This window comes from Lissotriton helveticus, chromosome 9 (genome assembly GCF_964261635.1).
Source record: "Lissotriton helveticus chromosome 9, aLisHel1.1, whole genome shotgun sequence".
Classification (NCBI taxonomy): Eukaryota; Metazoa; Chordata; class Amphibia; order Caudata; family Salamandridae; genus Lissotriton; species Lissotriton helveticus.
In genome coordinates this window covers 813,187,151-813,209,711 of record NC_136070.1, presented here as the reverse complement: position 1 = coordinate 813,209,711, position 22,561 = coordinate 813,187,151, and the positions used below count along the sequence as shown (strand labels likewise).

The 22,561-nt window shown below is 44.2% G+C and overlaps 1 protein-coding gene across 1 annotated transcript in view; it reads right to left on the bottom strand.

Moving 5' to 3' along the window:
* The window catches only part of LOC144783294 (uncharacterized), a 688,842-nt gene that overhangs the window by 513,178 nt on the left and 153,103 nt on the right, over positions 1 to 22,561 (bottom strand). Inside the window, exon 7 of the mRNA XM_078662344.1 lies at positions 16,714 to 16,845. Coding sequence (XP_078518470.1) covers positions 16,714 to 16,845 — 132 coding nt within the window. The remainder of the gene's footprint in view (positions 1 to 16,713; positions 16,846 to 22,561) is intronic.

Genomic DNA, 22,561 nt, shown 5'->3' with positions numbered 1-22,561 from the left:
ATGAGGCACAGGGCAGACTGATTTGCATATAGCCATGTCTGAACTGGGGTGGCAGAGTGGGCTAAAGAACGGTGATGGATCCAACCCAGATCTTTTGACTGGGTTTGAGTGTTTGATTGGCTCAGATGCTCCGTCCATCACGACCCCCTTTTGTACGGGCTATCTCAGAATGTCATTACGATTTTGGGGATAGTAAAATGACTATTTGTACTATATATGGTAATGTTAGTGATGACCCGGATGTCCTATCGAGTATATCTAACAAACTCTCTCACTGGCCGCTCCCACTGATTGTTTGTTGGGATCTTAATGTACATTTACCAGGGAAGTGGCTTTCAGATCCAGGCTTTAGGGCGAAAACCGAAAGTTTTCCAGGCTCTGAAAAATTTGTGTGCACTTCATGGGTTAATTGATGGTTGGCAACTTGGGCATTCCGGGGACCCGGGATTTACGTTTTATTCATACCCACATGCCCGACATGCATGGTTGGACTATCTACTCATGTCCAGCTCCCTGAGGTCTGCTAGCACAATAGAAAAAATGCTAAGAATTTTGTCTGACCATAATCCCCTAGTATTAAGTCTGGAGTGTGGGTTAAATAAATCCAAGACTAAGATATGGACATTTGAAAGAGCATTATTGGGGAATGAGAAATTCGGTCAGCATATGATTAGATGGATTCCGGGCTTTGTAGAGGAAAATCTTTGTAGTGCCGCAATAGATGTGCTTTGGGTTGCCCTAAAGGCTAGTATTAGAGGAGAGACGCTGCGATTCTCCCCGAGTGCTAACAAAGCGGCCAAATCACAGATGGCTACTCTCCAGTACAACCTGGGCTGGGCCGAGAGTGAGCTAATTACTGCCGTTCGGGAGGGGCGTGTACCTGGTAAGGAACTAAGTCGGTGTTTATAGCTAAAAATCAGATAATTGACATTTTTTTTTTGTTGAAAACTTTTTATTGATTTTAAAAACAAAAAAAAACAAAAGAACAATACAAAACAAGGCAGTACATTAAAACGTGTCATCACGTGGTCCGTGGGGGGGGGTACATAGAGGAATCAAGCAGTAGTGCAATCAATAATTGGGGGGGGAGAGGGGGGGGAAAGGAGACCAAAATACATACAAAACAACTATGTTCCTGCGGAGGAAACGTCAGGTTGGGAGGAAGACAAATCAGCATCAAATTCCGACATTGGGGGAGTACATATATTTCCACGGTATGCGTTCCATTGGGTCCACACTTTCCCCCACTTGCCTGGTTTGCCACGGGAAATATACACAGTTTTTTCTCAAAACATGCACCAATCCATGTTTTGTGTCCATGCCAGAAGTGTCGGAGGCTTCCGAGCGCCCCACAATTGGGCAATATCACGCTTGGCTACCATGTTTCCCAAGGTCGCCCAGCGGAGCTGCGCTCGATTGTAGTCATTCGGCTCCCAGACATTCAACAAGCATCTTCGCGCTTCAGGCATTAATCGCACTCCCGTGACCTCACTCATTACTTCATGCACGCGGTTCCAATAACGTATCACAGCAGGGCATTCCCAGATAATATGAAGGAACGTAGCCACCATACCGCATCCACGCCTGCACAATCCATCCATCGAAAATCCCATACGAACCAGACGTGGGCCAGTCACATACACCCTATGCAGAATTTTCAGTTGGACGAACCGAAGACGTGCCGGGATAGCTACTTCCTTCGGGGAAGAAATAGCGGACTGCCAGTCCTCATCATCGAGTTCCAGACCATCTCCAGTCCACAACCCTCGAAGACTATCTAGTAGATCAGTCCTGGTATTGATCAACTTTTTATAAATTAGCGAGATCGTACTATCAGGAACGTGACCATCCAGAATCCGATCCTCGAGCGGGGATGCCTCCGGCACGTCCGAGCCTAGTGGAAAAACAGACAAGACAGCATGCCGGACTTGCGCATATCTGAAGAATTCCTTATCATTCAGCCCATACTCAACTTTCAATTCCTCAAACGTCTTGACCCTGCCCTTGATCCATACGTCATCTACCCTACTGATCCCGATCATGTCCCACCGATCAAATCCCTTCGATTGCCAAAGGGAGCCCAGTTTATTCGAAGCATATAGCGGGGTAGCCCGGGTCGGCCTATCGGCCCATCCCGTGGCCGCCGTAGCTCTACGCCACACCTGCACTGCTGTTTTGGTGGGGCCCGTAAGAGTGTCACCAGCTGATTTCGCATATAGAGCCCTATTGTAGTCCCCACCGGGTAGCAACCATCTGTCCATCGCAACTGCCGGGTTTAGTGGGGGAGTGTAGGTGCCTTGGTTGATGGCCCCCAATTGAGAGGCCCAGTAATAGCGACGAATGTCCGGGAGAGCGATGCCGCCATCGTACTAAGGGAGTGTAAGCTTCGAGAGGGCGATGCGAGGACGGCCCCCCCATAACAATTGCCGCTGTAGACCCTCAATCTCACGAAAATATTCCGCTGGCACTACATCAAGCGTGTTTTGAAGCGCATAAAGGAATCGGGGGAGCGACATCATCTTAAACAACGCAGCTCGTCCCAAGGGAGAAAGGGGGAGCTTGCTCCAAGTCCCGACAGCCGCCCGAAGGCGTCTGAGAGGGGGCAGCAGATTGCGCTCATACCGAAGTGTGGGGTCCAAGGTGACAAAGATTCCCAGATATTTGAAACCATCTAGTACCACCGGAATAGGACAATCACGGGGCAGGAGGGGAGTATCACCGGAAAGAACATAAACACAAGATTTAGACCAATTTATAACTAAGCCGGAATTTTTACGGAAAGAAGTCAAAACGTCAAAAAGGACGATTAACGACTGTCGGGGCGATGTGAGGTACAAAAGGATGTCATCTGCATACAGAGATACACGGTCTTCAAAGTCCGGAGACCATCAAATACCCTTCATGGATGGTTCCCATCGCAGCCAAGCCGCCAGTGGCTCTAAAGCAAGCGCAAACAAGAGTGGGGACAGAGGACAGCCCTGGCGCGTACCTCTACCGAGAACAAAGGAGGCCGAGACACGTCCATTCACCACTACCTGGGCTAAGGGATCAGCATAAAGCAATCGAACCCAACGGATAAAGGTGGGCCCAAACCCGAATTTGGAGAGGACCGCCCAAAGATAGGGCCATTCAATCGGGTCAAACGCCATGGTGGCGTCCAAAGACGCCAAGATGGCCGACTCTCTCAATGTCCCGGCTCGCGCGAGGACTCCATGCAAGCGCCGAAGATTAAGTGCCGTATTGCGATGTGGTATAAATCCGAACTGGTCCGGATGAACCAGATCGCCTATCACAGCCACCAGACGATTAGCAAGAACTTTGGCCAGGATCTTGGGTTCAACATTTATTAGGGAAATAGGCCTGTACGATTTGCAGCGGTCACGCGGCTTACCCTCTTTATGTATAACCACTATGGAAGCCAATCTCTGGTCAGGAGGAAGAAACCCTTCCGCCAGTGATTCCAGAAACATAGATCGCATATACGGTGCCAGTACATCTGGACGAAGCTTGTAGAGTTCTATAGGGAGTCCATTAGGGCTCGAGGCCTTCCCGGAGCGATTCGAATGGATAGCGGTCGCAACTTCATCCGCCGTAGGCGGAGCCTCCAGCAGGTCCCGCTCAGATTCAGACAAACATGGTAGCGAGATATCGCGTAAAAGCATGTGGGAGTCCTGCTCCGGTCTATCGGACACAGGGGAATACACTACCCGAAAATAATCGGCGAACCTCTCAACAATCCCAGCAGGGTCCGTGATACTTTCACCATTCGCGTCAACTATAACAGGAACCACTCGACTCGCGCATTCTCTCCTATCCAACCAAGCAAGCAACTTCCCAGCCTTATCTCCCACATCATACAGACGTCCCTGCTGTTCACGACTCATCTCCTTCGCTGCATCAGTCACCAGAGCTCTGTACTCATGTTGTTTTAGGTCCAACAGATGAAGCCTCTCAGGGGAGACTCCAGCATCAAACTGTCCCTCAAGACGGTAATTTCAGTCTCAAGACGAACAACCTCCTCTCGTCTACATCTCTTAACAGTGCCAATCGACGAGAGGGCCTGCCCCCGAATTACAGTTTTGTACGCCTCCCACAAGGAGACAGAAGAGGATACTGACCCCACATTTTCGGCAAAGTAGTGATCAATTGTCTTAAGTAGTTCCGCTCTAATCTTAGGATCACGGAGGTACCATGGGTTGATCGGGGCCACTCGACCCTCCGATCCCCCATGTGCGTTCACAACCAACCACAGTGGGGAATGATCCGAAATACCCCTGGCAAGATGTTTCACCTCCCCTATACGGGAAGTCTGGGAGGAGGGCATCAAAACATAATCCAATCTCGAAAGGCTGCCGTGGGCCCCAGAGTTGACGGTATACTGTTGTTGCCCAGGATGATGTAATCGCCAACAATCGGTCAGCCCCAGCGCCTCCATGAAGTCCCCAAGCCAGGATTGGAACTTAGCGAGAACTCGGGGAGGGTAACGATCACACATCCCAGATACTACTGAATTAAAGTCTCCCCCGACCACAAGCAAACCCTCGGGGACTCCCAGAATCACTCTTCCCAAATCCGCATAGGTCGTAGTTTGAAGACCTGGGGGTATGTAAACAGAAAATAGTGTAACCACCCTACCCTCCCAACGCCCCACAATGGCGGCGTACCGCCCTCTATCATCAAGTATAATGTCGTCAACAGCGAGGGGGAGGGAGGTCCGGATTAGAATGCCCACCCCTCTGGAGCCAGAAGTGAAACCTGCGTGTGCAATGAGACGATAGCCACGCCTATTCATGGCGTGGCACGTATTACCCAGCAAGTGCGTCTCCTGAAGCAAAACCACATCAGGGGACAAGCGTCTCAGTAACTGCAAGACCACTCCCCGTTTAATTCTGTCTCCCAGACCATTGACGTTCCAACACAGTATCCGTAGTCCCCTACCCCCCATCCCAGAGTCCACCCCAAGTCTCCCCCCACGCCAGCCGCGACACCACAACACAGAAGATCATCAGCATTATGCCTTGAAAAAAACAAAGAAACACATCCCTGAACTTCCCAACCCCCCAAAACAACATCATACCCCCCACCCCGCACCCCTGCGTTAGACTCAAAAGCCACCCCAACTCGCAGCGTGCTTGTCGCCCTAACATACAACTAATCTACGAAAAGAACCCCAGAGGAGGAAGTCTCACCCGCCCCTCACCCACACCCCAGTAAGACAATGGAGTGGCAATCATTATCAGTATAGCATCGAACCATTGCCGAAAGTCAAAACGTTGGTCCGGGAGCCGATGTCGCTCCCTATTCCTGCTCCGTCGGGCCGCCCTCCGCTCCACCGGAAGGTTCCGATTGTTCAAACCGCCCTCGTCCCGTAGGCAGCGAGTCCAACCAGTCATTAGCCGCTTCAGGATGGTCAAAGAAAAATGTTCTATCATTGTGGACGATACGCAATCGAGCCGGGAAAAGCATGGCATATTTCATGTCCCTGTCTCTCAGTCTCTTCTTCACTCCTTGAAATCCTAGCCGCTGCTTCTGGACTTGTTGGGTGAAGTCCGGATAAAAGCTGACCGCAGCGTTCTCATATTCCGTGGGGCCTGATGTGCGGGAAGCCTGCAGTATCACATCCCTGTCACGAAAGTTGAAAATCCGCGCAATGATGGGGCGCGGAGAGGCACCCAGCTTGGGCGGGCCACCCGGGACACGGTGGGCCCGTTCTACTGCAAATAACTTGCTCAGGCCCTTGGGCGCTAAATGATTTAGGACAAGGTCCTCCACCAGTAGGTCCACAGCTGACGATTCCGTCTTCTCCGGGACACCGACCAGTCGGACGTTGTTCCGTCGTGCTCGGCCCTCAAAATCGTCCAAGCGACGGGAGAGATAGTCACGGGCAGATCTCAGATTACCGACCTCTGTCTGTAGGTCAGAGACGTCGGCGATGAGACTAGTAGTCTTCAGGTGGAGAGACTTGACCTTTTCGTTGGTTTTTGCAAGATCCGCCCTGATTAGATTGACATCTATGGCAACAGTGTCCAGCTTGTGGGTTAGGGCCTCATACTGTTGTCCCATCGCGGCCTTCATCCCAGCAATGGCGCACATGACGTCTTTCAACGACGGGTCATCACCCAGCAGGGATTCGTCCTCAATGCTGGCCGGGGATTTAGCCATTCCGCTCGGAGAGCTCTTAGTGAGGGTATATCGGTCCATGACGTTGGATTGGACAGAACCTCCTCGAGCTGCCGGTCTGGTCTTGCACCTCTCCGCTTCAGGCTTGGTGGCCATCTTAGGTCGTGTGCCCCGGAGGGTAGTCTGAGACCTAGTGAAAATGGCTACACTTGATGTGCCCGCAGAAGCTCAAGGAATAAAGTGAGGACCAGTCACTAGGCAAAGAGCAAGAAAGTCCAGATCTCCAAGCGATGTTGCGAATAAATGAGTGAAGCAAGCAACCCGGGCGACCAAGGCAAGGTCAATGACGTAGGATCATCAAAATCGAAACCGAAAGTAGAAGACCGGGCAAGGGAGGTTAACGCAGGCCGTTGTTATTCAATTACTACCCGGCTGGCAGAGTAGGCAAGCCCGGGGCAGTGCCATGGAGCAGGCCGCAAATATTAAAAAAGCCATATCTTAGGTTCCCGGAAACCAAAGCGAAATCCGCCAACGGATAAATGATCAGCAGGTTCACGACCACAGAAGCCCGTCGTCCAAATCAGGATTAGATGCAGGATAGTCAATGGAGGTGGCGAAGGTCCGGGAGCTCTGAGCTCACGTGACCATCTTGGGTGCGCGCTAAGCTCCTCCTCTCGATAATTGACATTTTAACAGAAAAGGCAGTGGCAAAAGCAACAACTCGGAAAGAAAAAATGTATGAATGTAGTGAATAGGTGGGCCACCATCTGGCAGTACGCACTAGAGAAGATTATTCAGCTAATTTAGTCAAAGGGATTAAGGATCCAGAATCTGGACTCAAGAAGACCGAGTCCTCTGAAATTAGAACTGTTTTTCAGAGATTTTATCAGAATCTCTATGATACAGCAGAGAATCACCAGGACAGACCTGAGGGCTACTTACATTTAAATACCCCAGTGCGATTTGAGAAAACGGACCAAGAAAGCTTAGACAGTACTCCATTTTGGGAGGAAATTCTTTTATCTATGAATAATCTCACCGCAGGGAAAGCCGCTGGCACGGATGGAATCCCAACGGAGTTATATGTACAATTCTCAGCACAACTAAAAGAAATAATGCAGGAATTGTTTATCCATATTTTTTAGGGAGGAAGGCCGCCAGCCTCATGGTCGCCTGCCAAAATTGTAGTTTTTCCCCCCCAAAAATAAAGATCCACTAGAACCCGGGTCCTATCGACCTATTACATTGATAAATGGAGGTTCCAAAATTTACTCTAAATTATTAGCAAATCGTCTGGCACCGATTATCCATAAGATCGTATCCGGACGCCAGCCCGGGTTTATCCCCGGGAGATCTACAATCGATCACGTTCAAAGGGTAATTTCCCTTTTTGATTTTACCGAGGTGACAGGAGACCCTATGGCGCTTATATTACTCGACGCTGAAAAAGCCTTCAATAGGGTCTCCTGGAATTACCTGTGGGTCACAATGGCATATAGTGGGATTAATCAGAGATTTATTAAAGCTATACAAATGCTATATGTGGATCCGATAGCCAGTATATCAATAAATGGGGTACTATCAAATAAAATAATCATTAAAAGGGGGACAAGGCAGGGCTGTCCGTGTTCTCCCCTTCTATTTGCACTCTACATCGACCCGTTCATCCGTAGGCTAGATAAAAATATATTAATTCCACCAATATGGGCACGAGAATACGAGACCAAAACACTAGTTTACGCTGATATCGCGTTAGTCACTAGTGATCCTATTTCCGCAATTGATGCGATAGAAGAGGAGGCACTGATTTTCGGAGCAGTCTCTGGCTGTAAATTAAATCAAAGCAAAACGCAGGTAATTCTTAATGATCAGATCAAGATGAGGGATGTTAGAGTTACAGACAAAGCCCCCTATCTAGGGTTCAGTATATCGGCGTAGGTGGATAGTATAGTTGGCAATAATGTGGAACCCTTGATCCAACAAACAAAAAAGAACTAGTCCGGCTAAATAATCTACATTTAACGATAGGTGGGAGATGTAACGTGATTAAAATCCTTTACCCTCCTGGATTTCTATATTTTTTTAGGACTATATGTCTGGAATTTCCACCTCAATTGTTCAGATCTATAGAATCCAAGATTTATCTGGGGGTATATGAAGCCTCGTAGGGCTTTGAGATTTATTTCACTAACTAAGGATAGAGGGGGATTGGCACTGCCTAACTTCAAGTTGTATTACTGGGCTACAGTATTAAGATACTGTTCAATACTTTATATCTCCTGGGCCTAGCAGCAATAATATACCTACCCCACAGAAATTAATATTGGGAAGAGGCGCAGAAGGCTGCCTCTGGCAACATATTAACGATAGCTACTTTAAGAAAGTGAAATTTAAGACTATTTATGGTATATACAATGTTTGGGGTAATGCTCGTAAATTAATGGGACTTGGGCGCTATTCCCATTATACGCCTCTATTTAATAATGATGATCTTCCAGAGATATTTGGGGACAGGTGCATGGACCGTTGGATACAGGCAGGGATTTCACAGTTGGGCTGCTTTTATACAATGAACGGATTGAAGACCTTTGAGGAACTACGTAATGAATTTGATCTTAGCCACAGGGATTTTTATAAATTCTTACAGGTTAGAGACTTCTTGACAAAGAAAGGAGGGGTAGGGTAAAATTTCAAGAGATTCAAATTATAGACAATATATGTAAAAAATCTATTTTAACTATTGGGGAAATCTATGCATCCTTGAATTCTTTATGTCCCGATGATATGGAGAAACAGGTAGCTAGGTGGCAGGCTAAACTGTCTGTATTGCCCCAAACTCCTTTGGATTCTTTTGATTTGTCACAGACCTGCTTCATGTCAGTTAAACTACAAGCCCAATATTATAAGACTTTCTTCTCATTGTATTACACCCCGAATAAGATAGCAAAATGGGGGACCGGAAAGGGTATAACATGTCCAAGATGCTCATTGTTTGATGCTGATAGTGTGCATATATTTGCCTCTTGCAATGTATTAACAAGCTTAATAAGGGAAATTTCCGACTTTTTATCAGAAATCTTAGGAACAGCGGTTAACATCTCAACCTAGGAAATATTGCTGGGGACAGCGGATTGTAACCGTCCAAACTATATGCAAGGGCTGATTTTTGTGGCCATGGCTGTTCTTAGGCTATACATAGCTTCACCCTGGCTGGATCTGAATCCACCGGCATTCCAGCAATGGAGGGCCCGATTGTTAGCAACTTGTAGTCTAGAGGTGGCTATATACAAAAAAAAGGGTGTATCAAATGCAGAAGAGGGATGATGATATGGGATCCCCTGTTGCATTGGATGAATAATCATGTTTAGGATGTATAGTTGATAACAGGGGGATAAAAAAATGTTTGCAACATGATTTGAGCCACCTCTGACGTAATTGTACTAAATTATGGACGTCTGTAAATACTCCTCATTTTTGTTTTATCTATTTTTTTTTGTTTTTTTTACATTCTGAGGCTATTTTGTTGTAATCATGAAAATTGTGTCTTTCTGTTTGAGCTTGCCCAAAATGTTTGGGGGTTGGGGGTGGCTTATGTGTAAAGAAAAACCTAATAAAAATATTTTTTTAAAAGAACAGAATGATGGTGAAAGAGGCAGAAGTGAACAGGTGGATCTCTAAAAATGAAGCAGATTTTTTGAGGACGAACTCACCAAGAATACCCTACTTCTATTCACTCCCAAAAATACACAAGACAAGGAGACCACCACTTGGCCACCCTATTGTGTCAGGTATAGGGTCGGTTCTCGAACCACTTTCCCAATTTGTTGACCAATACCTAAGACCCATGGTTCAAAAGACAACAACCTACGTGAAGGACTCATGCGATCTACTCAATCTCCTAAAAGAAGAAACCTTCTCAAACGACACCATGCTCCTAGTTGGATTAGACGTAGAGAGCTTATATACTAGCCTGCCCCAACAGAAAACAATGGTGACTTTGGAAGAACTGCTCTTTGAACAAAACTGGCCTCACCAAACACCAAGACACTTTGTCCTGGAATGTTGTAAAATCGCTCTTAGAGAGAATTACTTTGAGTACAACGGGACGATGCACCAACAATGTCACAGAACATCCATGGGAAGCACATTTGCCCCTCGTGTGGCAGAACTCTATGTGAGCAGTTTCAAGAAAACATTCATACATAATGCCAACAACTCATACCTGTCTAAGATCCGATTCTGGAGTCGGTATATAGACGACGTCCTTGTGATCTGGGAAGGCAATGAAGATAGTCTACTCAGTTTTCATAACTGGATCAACACACAAGATGAATGTCTCAAGTTTACCTATACCGCTGACAATAAACAACTGGACTTCCTAGACCTAACTATTTACGTGGAGGACAACATCATCAGAACTAAGACCTTCTTCAAACCAACCGCAAAGAACAGCCCCCATTCCTACAATAGATCCACCCACATCCACTCAGAGACAATCTCCCTCACAGCCAGTTTCTTTGCCTCAAAAGAAACTGCAGCAAACTAAAGGATTACAAGACACAAGACAATGATCTCTGTTCTAAGCTATCAAGACGGGACTACCCAGCCAAAACAGTGGTGAAGTATCAAAAGAGGGCAAGGAAACAACACAGAGAAGGTCTCCTCGAAACAACACCTTGTAGTGTAGTTCCTATATTCCCAATAGTCTCTGCGCATTGGAATAATATAAACAGCAGTGTAGACGTAGGACTGAGGTCGACTAGGTCTCTACTGACTATATTACACTTAATTAGTTTTGCCAGCTAGCTCAGAGGTCACTAGAAACTTTCTCGAATAAACAAGGAGGAGTTTAACTTCCCTGGATAGACAAGAAGGGATTAGCTTCTGACAACCATAAAACATGACAACTGTGCTCCCTCAGAATAAGAGTGTATCTCTAGAGTCGTGTGAAAACAATAGACAATTATTTCACTCAGTCAATCATGCGTACTTAGTTTCACCAGAGTGCAGAGAAATAGAGAGACGGGCGTTTTCAATAAAAGGTGTTATTTATTGAGCAGTCTTCTTTCTCATGCAAGAGAAATGAATTGCCACAATTGCAATACTTATAGTAAAGTAAAGTGCCTACAGTAAAAGGAGTATTATAAAATAATACTGTAAAAGCATTGATATGGTTTCTTAGCCATATGATACTTTAAAATAGATAAAATATATACATACATAAATACATTGACTAACGTACTCAACTGGTGCTTCTAAATACGCCTACCCCGGTGTACCTGACCTAAGCCTAATACGTGGGAAGGAGTAAATAAGTAGCAGTTTAAGTTAAGTTGGTTTTGCCAAGAATCTGAGTCAAGAATTCTCTTTAAGGGTTTAGTCGGCTCCGTACCTGGGTAATAGAAAGCAGGAGGTCTGGTATCTCTTTCTTAGGACTCGATATCTCAGCAACCCGCAAGGGCGGCTGAAAACACCGGAGCTGGATTTTCTCGGCTGGAGAAAAATACAGCGTCTCTCTCAGTGCGTCAAAGGGGAGGGGCGGCGTCCGTGGGCTCTCGCATCAGCTGGGCTCTCGGGCAAGTAGATAGCCGCTCTGCTCCAAACCACCGTGTGTTTGCTTAAGGCAACGTTGGTATATTTATACCTGAAAGGTGCCGGGTTTGACGTAAGGTTGGACATAAGACGTCAATAAAGATGTCACTAAGAACTGTCCGTTCTTTCAGTGCTCACAGGAGTTCTAGGACAAATCAAAACAGAAGCATGGGGATTTCCCAGGTTGCTGGAGGTTTGCTTTGTTTAAAGAACGCGTTGTACTCTCTAGGAGTCTGGGGCAGTAACCTTGCTTAATTTGACTGCATGGGCTACAACTAAATATGGATATGATTCTTATGCCTTTATGAGGATATTATTTATTATAGCCATACAAGGGCATAAATTAGGAATATTGAATTAGGGTCCTAGATAGAAATACAACAACCTAAAACCTCCACACAGAATACATTGACCTGTGTCACCATGTACAGTATAGCGAGCAATACAGTCAAATAGATAATAAAACAAATTGGCGTCTAGTAACATCAGGCTCACTAGACTGGCTAAAACCAAGATTCTCCAACAGAAGAACGAGAAACATCAAAGATATCCTGGTACATACACGACCCCAAAAGCCCAAAACAAATGAAGTCACCAACACACTGTGGAATATGCAACCAGTCACTGGCCATTACCCATGTGGACACTGCTCAGTATGCAAATTAACTACTACCACGAAATGCATCCAACCAACACCAGAACTTAAATGGACAATTAAACAACACACTAACTGTAATTCGACACATGTTGTCTACATGATCACATGTCCCTGCAACCTCAGATACATTGGAATGACCAGTCGTAAAATAAAACAGAGGATTTGTGAGCACAGAAGTAACGCAAAGTGCAAACGTGGAACGACCAAAATGAGCACCCACTATATTGAACAAGAACACTCCATTGATGAACTACACTGGGTCGTCATCGAAACATTGACCAGCACTACCCAGAATGCAGAAAAAGTACTCTTCGAGAAAGGGCAAATATGGGTAAACCACTTGAAGACAGACTCAGCAGGACTAAATGACACTATTCCCTGGCTGAGCATAAAATGAACCTCAACCATTTCCTAACCTAAAATATGAATTTACTGAATTTAGACCAAAAACAACGATTTCTAGTATCCCAAATAATTATTCAGTAGTCTCCTCTATGTAGTCTTTCCTCAAATAACAAGAAGTGGTTCTGACACTTTGGTAGTCATTCCTCACTACCAACTGGTGGTTCTGATACATAATGGCTGCTACGATCAACTCTCGACCTACCCGGGATCCTGACTGAAGCGTCAGCACAAGCCGTGCAGCCTGCTGAACCAGGTATAGGAAGCTAAAAGACTCCACCACCATCAGACCACACGTAACGGATTATGTCCTGTTTACTGCTAACTTATAACCTTTTCAAACCTTTCAGCAGGACTTAGCGCTGTCAGCTCCCCGATGAAGCCCTAATTAGGACTCGCCGCACTTTTTAAAACTTTTGACGCTTCACTCCAAGCTTGCCGGGCTGTGTAAACTCATGTTTTGAACTTGAACTTGACATGTAGCCCGCTCAGATCCCACCCTCTGAATACACACGCTATACTGTTCGGACCTCTGCCGGTCTAATTAAGCTGCACGAAATCTTACATGTTGACAAAATCTTTCACCATAGTACACACGCCACACTGTGTACACACAACCAAACCTATCAGCTTTCACAATGTATTCGCTGCATTCAAGATTACTATAGCCTCAACACAGAACTCAGGCATTGAGATGGTGCTTCTCAGTACCGTGCTGACTTCTGAAACTTGCACATTCACGCGCAACAAAACCTACTAACGCCACTTTCAGCAATTGCCTCATAACACCAAACTGCGTGTTCTGCGTATTCGCACAAGTAATGAGTCCAACAATGTAATACCTTAAGTATTAGATTGCTCACGAACAGTCCCTAAAAACATCCTTCAAAACACGCGAGAATTACATGCCATTACTTGACATTCCCAAGTTGTCCACTGGGATTTTTACTTGTAGTTTGTTCAGCGTATAAAGAATTGCCATTTTTCTTATTTGCTTATTATCTGAATTACATGTTCAATTTGAACAATATGACCATCAGTATGAAACCGTTTTTCACTGCTTTTAAACTTTTAAAAACACGCTTTCAGTATCACTTCCTGTGTTTTGTCTCCATTTGTTTCTTTTTCCACTATAGGTACTATTGACCTTACTTTCAGACTATTAATATTCTGAATATATGCCTTAGGAATAGGACATCTTCCCTTCATTTATTGATTCTAAGTCCTGAAGAAAGCCCCCGACCCCATAGGGGCAACTAAAGGGGCTGAAACGTGTTGACCATCAAATAGGACTATTGAGTGCAGAGGACTCTTAAATAAGTCCCTTATGCACAATACAATTTTTTTAACTCTCCTCATACACAGAACTGAATACAGTTACAGTTCAGGTTGAGTGAGGTCCACTTTTAACTAACTCACCCCACTTGAGCACTTTTACTTGTCACCGATTACTGATCAATACTGAAATAACCAGTGGTTCCCTCCAGGTTGAGGAAGCATACAAAAAGAAACCCAATGATGATGCTGTCACGCATATGATACAGGCGCAGAATCAAGATAAACCACCAAAACTACCTGTTTACGTTAATGAGGGATTTTAAAGTACTGACGGTTAGAAAATCCGGACCCTGGTTACAGGTACAAGTGATCCATTCCCCTTTGATTTTGACTTGTTTAAAGCTGAACAGCTTTTGTGCTGGGCGATCATGTGTGAACTTAAATATAGACAAAGCATTCCAGCCCTTCCACCCTCCACCAAGCACATGTAAATTACGGAGCAGGCAGTGTTTACAAAAACCTCCCACTATGAAACGGCATTGAGGGCCCAGCCAAATTTTGGGCAACATACAGCTTTCTGCTTAGAAATGCCACAGAGTGTCCCCACTGTTACCCCAAGATCACTTCTAGAACAAGCAGAAGCAGTCAATGCTGGCACCCACCAGGGGCAGACATTCACCAGTCTTCATCATAAAGACACTGGCGCTGATGAAAGGATGGTTGCACGCAGGTGCAGTAGTGCACTCTTGGGGAAACATAGGGCATGATACTCTCATAATGGCAAGATCTGGGTTATCCTGATTCATAATGGATAGGAAGCACATAAAGGATAGCCAGCAGAAGGGTTTCATAAAATGACTTTGCTATTCAACAAGTTCCTTAGTGAAATATATAATAATTCTTATTTCAGACAAATATCAAGTTATGTGTAGCTACTGTGATATGGCCCTCTTTTGAAGTATACATAAGTTTCCCAACAAAAAATCCTCCTTAGCTACTTCTATGAATCCAACTGTTACAACATCAGTGAATTTTCCCCAGCTAAAGTGCCTTTCTTGGAGCATGATTGAGATAACTTCACTGCTGTGGATTTACAACAAAGGATATCTTTCCTGTAGACAGTGTTTAATCATGAAGCACAGTTGAGATTACTTCCCTGATGTTGATTTCCAACTAAGGATATCTTTCTTGCAGATGGTGTTTAATCGTGGAAGGAAAGTTGGGACCTAGTATTTCATACTTTAAATGGCTTTCAATCACATTTTCTCCAAAGTTTCCTGCATTGTGAGCCACAGTACTGGATGGGACTAGCTTGGGATTTGGGTGAGGTGGCAGCCTAAGTGGACAAATTCAACTTTAACTCTGCTTTTTTAAGAGATCACAGTCAATTGCTGATGACACACTGTCACTAGTGCTGCCGTCGGCCTACGCAGCCCCGCCCAGTTTGCGGAAGTGCCGCACTGCCGCAAAATTGCAGCCGCAGGAAAGGGGTTAGGGTGTAGAACATTTCTTACTAGAATGTTTAAATTTCAGGAATTTTTGCTCTTGGTTGTATGGATTGTTGGCCCATTACTAACAGCAAACACCATGGGATCCTAGAGAAACTGGCACCTCCAGTTTTTTCAGGATAAGTGATCCAGGTGCAGAAGATGCTACTGCATCCTGTGACACAAGATTCTAGCCCTTTTGTTTGTCTGCCACTGTGGCAAGTTCGCTGAGTCACAATTAGTCATTATTAGCCTGTGCTTCCTCAGAGTATAGCAATTTACTATATCAGCAAAAGGGGTGTCATTTGATTTAGGTATATTGTGGTGACTTGGTGTATGCCTACAGTATCAGTTATCATGAAATTGCAAGCACCCCTGTCACAAGCTCACTGTCCAAGACTAGTGGATTTTATGGAATTCTGGATTTCTCTAAACATCTTAAGATTATAGACTAGTTGCAAGTGAAGATTATCTTATTTGGGAATGCAATGGCTTAATGAATTTCCCATAATACTTGTATAAGACCCTAACCATGAAGAAAAGGATAACAATGGAGCAGGAGGAGGAAATTCTCACAGTGGTGGCAAATAAGGGAAACAAACATGTAAACCCTGCATTACATCATTTCACTAATTCACACAATGCCCTCTCTGAAGCTTTTCCAGCTTTGCATACACAGGAAGGTGTGTGGAAAAATGTATGCCTCACTGAGCTATGCAAACATGATATGAAAACTTATATATTATGGCTTGCTCTGCAACAATAATTGATGTCAGTAGTCGACGCCATTACATGAAATTTGCCTAATAAGTCATTACCTCATAAGCATTAAATTGAAAAATGAAGGCCATCCCATTCAACTGGCAGTGAATCATACTCTTGTAGACATTGGGGAATAAAAATAGGTGCTTTATTTGCAATTCTCATATTATATTTCATAATTGTAATAGTGACAGAGATTGATGCCTCTCATTGTCTCACATTTAAAGGTGCTAAATAAAATATTTTAAGCTTGTAAATGTTTTCAGACTCCCTTTACTTGAACAAGATGCCAAAATGAAATGGTGAATGAAAAAATGGATTTTAGAAATAATGCACTAAACATTTGCAGACTGCTTATTAGGTGTCATTTGATTGATATTATGAAAATACGTGAATCCAATAGCAAAGCATTACCTGAAGTGGTCGCAGTAGAATCTATAGAAATGGTTTGATTAGTCACCACTGTTGACATAGTTGTAGAACCGGCTGTGATGATGTTTGGTGCCGAAGAAATCATAATAGCATTTGTCGCAGAGCTATCACTAGCTGTAAGAAAGAGCAGATTCTTCATTGTTAAAGATTACATATTAAATCTATTTACAAATAATAGTCTACATGCATTCACATTCTGAAATGTAAACTAACTATTCAAATTCTGAAATGTAAACTACTTGTCATGCACTGTGCAGATTCTGGAACTGCTTTTGGTGAAAAATCTGCTTATATCAAGCAACTGGCTGCAGAACAGTAACATGACAACTGATTTAGGATTTTCCTCAACCCTTGCTGTATTTGAGGGTTCAAATGTTGAGGCTTTTTTTTATTATGTACCATCTTTTGTTTGGCACTCTTCCCATAAACTGTTATTCAAGGACACCTGTGGCCGGCATAGGGCAGTGGGGAGGTAAGGAAGAAGAAAATGTATCTTACCTCCTCGCCACGCCTCTCCTCTGTCGTCCCTATGGCCTGAACAGGAAGCACGACCAGGGTCCACTAAGCCAATCACAATGCTGCAATGCAGCATTGTGATTGGTCTGAGTGCTGTGGTTTGGCGCTCAGACGGGGGATGGAGGTCTGGGCATGTTCTCCACCCAGGCTGTAATACAGCCTGGGTGGAGAACATGCAAAGTGCGCATGACTGTTTGGCAAGCCCGATTTCATGCGCACGAATAGTGTGCTCACCACTCCTCCCCCTACTCCTAGCCCGCCCCGCCCCGCCTTCAAAGCTGCTGCAGCAGGAACAAATAAAATGATAATAACTTTGAGTTATTATAATTTCCTTTTCCTTTATTTACACTTCTAAAAAAGACTTGGTGCGACGACCCTCCACCTCAGCAGAGGAGCCGCCACTGTGGACAGGCATGAATTTGTTAATCTACACTTCAGTGGTACTTTAAGGATTGCTTCTGCAACTCCTGCTAACTTGGAACTATTGCCTTTTGGGTGGAAACATGACATTTTTATTATGCTGCAGTTCTTTATGTTATGTTGCAAATGTTTTTCTCCTCAGTCTATAACCGCTGTTTGGTACTCCTGCTGCAGCTGTACCAATCCAGAGACCAAGTGAGATGAATGAGTAGCCTGTAAATATTGAAATTTAGTAAATTGGGCATTTGCCCCTTTCAAGCTTTCAACGACACGGGGGCTGTGAAAGGTTCTTAAGATGCAGCAGAAAATAGGGAAAAAGGCAGGAAGTGGTCCATACAATTTGTGATCCCTCCTCAAATTCCTTAAATTCTGGCCTGCAAGCTTTTGCATGTTTGCAAATGTAGGTCTATAATTGTAATATATTATTAATAGTAAACTACTCGTCACCATAGCTAAGATAAATATTGACTAAAAGTCAGAAATTACTTAAAGATTTCAACTGGGAAAGGACCTACTTGACAATTATATGAGAGAATAAATAACTTTATGATGTTAGAGCTTTGAGTGTTATTTTCAGATGTAAGGCTTTCTCTCTCTTATGAAATGTTCACATATGTTTATCTGTCATTCATTGAATTCCATTAACCTATTCAAAAGGCGATAATGAGCAGAAATAAATAACAAAGCATGTAAAGATCAGAAAGTAATAGTATAGTCAGTAATTTCTGTGATCCATGAGGATTAAAAAAAATTGCACTTTGTAAATTATTTTAATGTGTTGCACTTCCCTAGTGAAAAAGTGAAAAGATGTTGAAGCAAAAATAAAGATTTCATGTATTGTTTATAATTGTTTTACTATATAATTTTAGGAGTGTTACACTAGTTTCTATGCCATTTCTAGACCTTCACATTGCCCAAAAGGGGACTATTTGTGATATAAACTCCATACATAGACTTTATTGCTTGGTATGGGGGAGTTAACATGTCAATCGAAGTGTCGCACATTGGTCAATGAAATGTAACTCATATTGAAATTCTGGAAAAACAACACTTAAGCAATCTGAAAACTTCAGCAATGGGTGGAGATGTGTAGTCCTCTGGATTGGTCACAGCCCCCTCCACTGTTAATTGCTTTAAGTATTGGGGAACAAGCAAACTAGTGGATATAATAGTCCTTATTTGCCTTCAATTTTTCTTATATATAGCTCTCTGCAGTCACATAAAAATGGTGTAAGAGCAAAGACCCACATGGAAAGTTTTAGCCTCATGTTCACAGGTCACTGCATTTATTCTATTTATGTCTAAAATCCTGGTCTTTCTGTGCATGCTCAGCAACCAAGCAGTGTTTGTGGATAAAGGTAAGATTAGCAGAGGTACAAAAACTAAGCATGTGCAGGTGACTTCGAAAATCAAGTGTGTTGAGTAACACAGAAAATACTATAATGCAGTACAAATTTGGCACAGCTCGTTCCTGAATCAGCCGCACACTCTTTCAAAACCATTTCGATTCCACCATCTACAAGCATTAAAAGAAACAATGCTCACAATGTTAAAACTTAGATCTATTTCCTTGTCCCCCTTAATTCCAGGACACTTAAACAAAAGCGAAAGGAAGACAGTGGAAGTTCATGTTTTCAAATTAAGAGCTCACTGTGCTTGTGGATGAGTTTCCTAATGCTGAACCATTGCTCTATTGCAACCTTTTGATTAAAAAATAATCCCAAGGCAAGTGTTTTAAGTATCATTGACCTGGGTCTGGGTGACATGCGTGCAATTTTGTTTGTGCAAATTACACAAAATGCTAAGGAAATTAGATGTATTCCAAGTTATTATGCAGCTTCAATATTTTGCACTTTTTTCACACAAAATGCATCCTTGCATGTATTTTTGGCACAAGGGTGCCTTTCAAGATAACAAAAGCACAACATTGCGCATGAGGTGATCAAAAAATCTGCTGGTGTCCAATTTGCTTCCATTTTCCCATACCTCTGTGATATAATGTTTACCTTAATGACGTTTGTCATTAGTCAAATTGACTTAATGGTGTAAACTCTGGCATGTTGCCTAGCATCCATAATGCAAAATTCCAGAAATTACACAAAATTAAACTGCCGTAAATTGTACTTCACCCAAAGCCTAGTAAATGCAATATTTACACACGAAAATAATGTTTATGTCTCACAAGATAAACATGGACTCTGCACTGAATTGTTTTAATTGTTTGCAAACTGAAATTTTTATCTGCTGAAACTTAAAATTGATTACTAATTTTAAAAGTCACTCACTTATTGTCTACCCACGCTCATTCCCGGTGCTGCTAGGGGCATTGGGGCTCACTCCAACTCCTGAAGGTCTGTGCTTGGTATTCCAGCCTGCCCGCCCCGGTCCGACTCAGTAGCCAATACCGTAGAGCGGAGGCGGGACAGGAAGAGCCAGACACTCCCAGCAACTCGAGCGGTTAGCGCTCTAGCTCTCCAGCTCAAAGGGCTATTTAGGCAGCGAGGCGCTACCGGCTGATTGCGGTAAGGGACGACGGTGGCAGAGTCTCCCCGACTCCGCTTGGCGCCAGTAAGCACTTTCAGAGCGCAAGACTCTGCACTGAATTGTTTTAATTGTTTGCAAACTGAAATTTGTGTCTGCTGAAACTTAAAACATGTAATTTTACATGTAATTTTGTTTGTGGAAATGAAATGCAAAGAAACTTGTGTGAATTACAAGTTATTACACTAAATTCCAGCTTCGATATTTTGCACTTCTGGTCATGCAAAATGCACCCTTGCATGCAATTTTGGAACATGGGTGCCTTTCTGAATAAAACAGCACAACATTGCGCATGAGGTGCACAAAAACCGCTAGTGTTCAGTTTGCTTGCATTTTCCCTGTGCTCCTGTGTTAGAATTTTTACCCAAAGTGAGTTTCAATTATGCAAATTGGCATAATAGTGTATTGTAAGGTATTTTTTCCAGCATCCGTATTACAAAATGCCAGAAATTACACTCAATTACAATAATGTAATTTGAATTTCACCCGTTTGTAAATTCGATGTTCACGCAGGAAATGGTGATTATATCTCACAAGACAAACATAGATTGGTGGGTAGGGAATTAATCCTGAAACCCTCCATGTCCCAACACAGATGGTATAAACTGGTGAATCAATCTCAGCAGGCAAATATTAAACCAAACATATACAAACGCAAAGGAATGACAAAAGAAATACATAGAAAGTGTAAAATAGTAAAAATGTTTACAAGTGAGTCAGATGTGTCCTGCTGGTGAATTGACTAAGACAAAAAGCACATATTTGACTGCATCTGACGTCTAGCAGCATAATTAGTACTTCCAGTCAAACTGAGAGCAACCCATAAGAGTACTTTACATGTGATAATGCTGCTACCAATATGACCTACTGTAATTTGAAAACATTCTTTGTGCAGGAGGAAAAGGAGAAGACAGTCCATATTGAGATCATCATGAAGGTAGTCATCTGTAAGAACATATATAAGAATGCTGGCAGGTTGCAATCCAACAGCACTCTGCTTTGTATGCCTGAATGTGATCTAATAGGCCTCACCCAATACTACCTGGTTGGTGCAGGAAATATAGCACCCTGACACAATGTTATTTGACTACCTTTACAAGCACATTATGGGGCCGATTATGATGGCGGACGGACCTGAGTCCGCCCGCCACCATAGAGAAGGAGGGACCGTCCGCAGGGGCAGCGGCGGTCCCTCCGTGCAAATTAGGATGTGATCGCCACCCTGGCGGTCACATCCTGTATTTTTATCATTGCGGCGGGTGCTGCTTGAAGCAGCACCCGCCGCATTGATAAAAAAGTAAGTTGTGCATTTGCATGCACAAAGCGGCAGGCACCTTGCGGTGCCTGCCGCTTTGTGCAGGCAAATGCAGGGGGGTACCATAGGTACCCCCCATGTGCACCCCCCACCCCCCCCTTCACCCCTGGGGGCCCGCAACGGGCCCCCAAACACAATTCCGTATGCCTTTACACGGCGGAAATGCCGCCGTGTAAAGGCATCTTTCCGCTGTCATCCTAATATGGCTGGCGGTGTCTGATAGACACCGCCAGCCATGTTAATGCTTTTCCGCCGCGGGCGGAATCCGCCCGCGGCGGATTAGCGGCGGACAGATAGTAAGACCCACCAGCCATCCTAATATGGCGGTGGGTCTTGCAAGGCTCCCCGGCGGATTTCCCGCATCCTCCGGGCCGGCGGTGGCTTCCGCCGGCCCGGTGGATGCGGGAAATCCACAATCGTAATCGGCCCCTAAGTCTCTTTAGGCCCCTAATACCTTGTAGTGAAAACATTAACTGACCAGCCAACTTATAAAACTATTTCACTGTTTGAGAAAGGGTGTGGCCTAGGTAGAGGTGTGGGCTCATACTGAGAGATCTTTGCGCCACCCCCCACCAACCCCCTTTCCCATAAAAAAACATGAAAAAACAAAAGCTTGCTCAGGCTGTCGCCGAAATTCTGGCGTTTTTTCACACTCCTTAATGGACATCGGCAGCCTAGAGCTTCCAGAATTGAGCTAAAAAACAACTTTGTGCACTGCTTTACAGTTTGTCTTTCCTACCATTTTGTGATGTTGACTTCTCACTGGGTGACTATGTGGAGGGAGCCAATATCGTTTGACACACAGTGCCATCGTGTGAGTTGGCAGCTCTGCATTATGTGTGGCCAGCAGATAGATGCAGAGGAATTAATGCATGTGTGGAGCCCATTTTCTTCTATAGTGATCTGTGCATCAAGCACCGCATAGCTGATCATCAGTCAGATGGCAATATCAAGCAAGTTCAAGAAAGATCAGACTTAGGTGGAACAGGAGCTTCAAAAAGAACCCAAGCTTTCCAGATTGAAGGAGCTGCAGCCGTA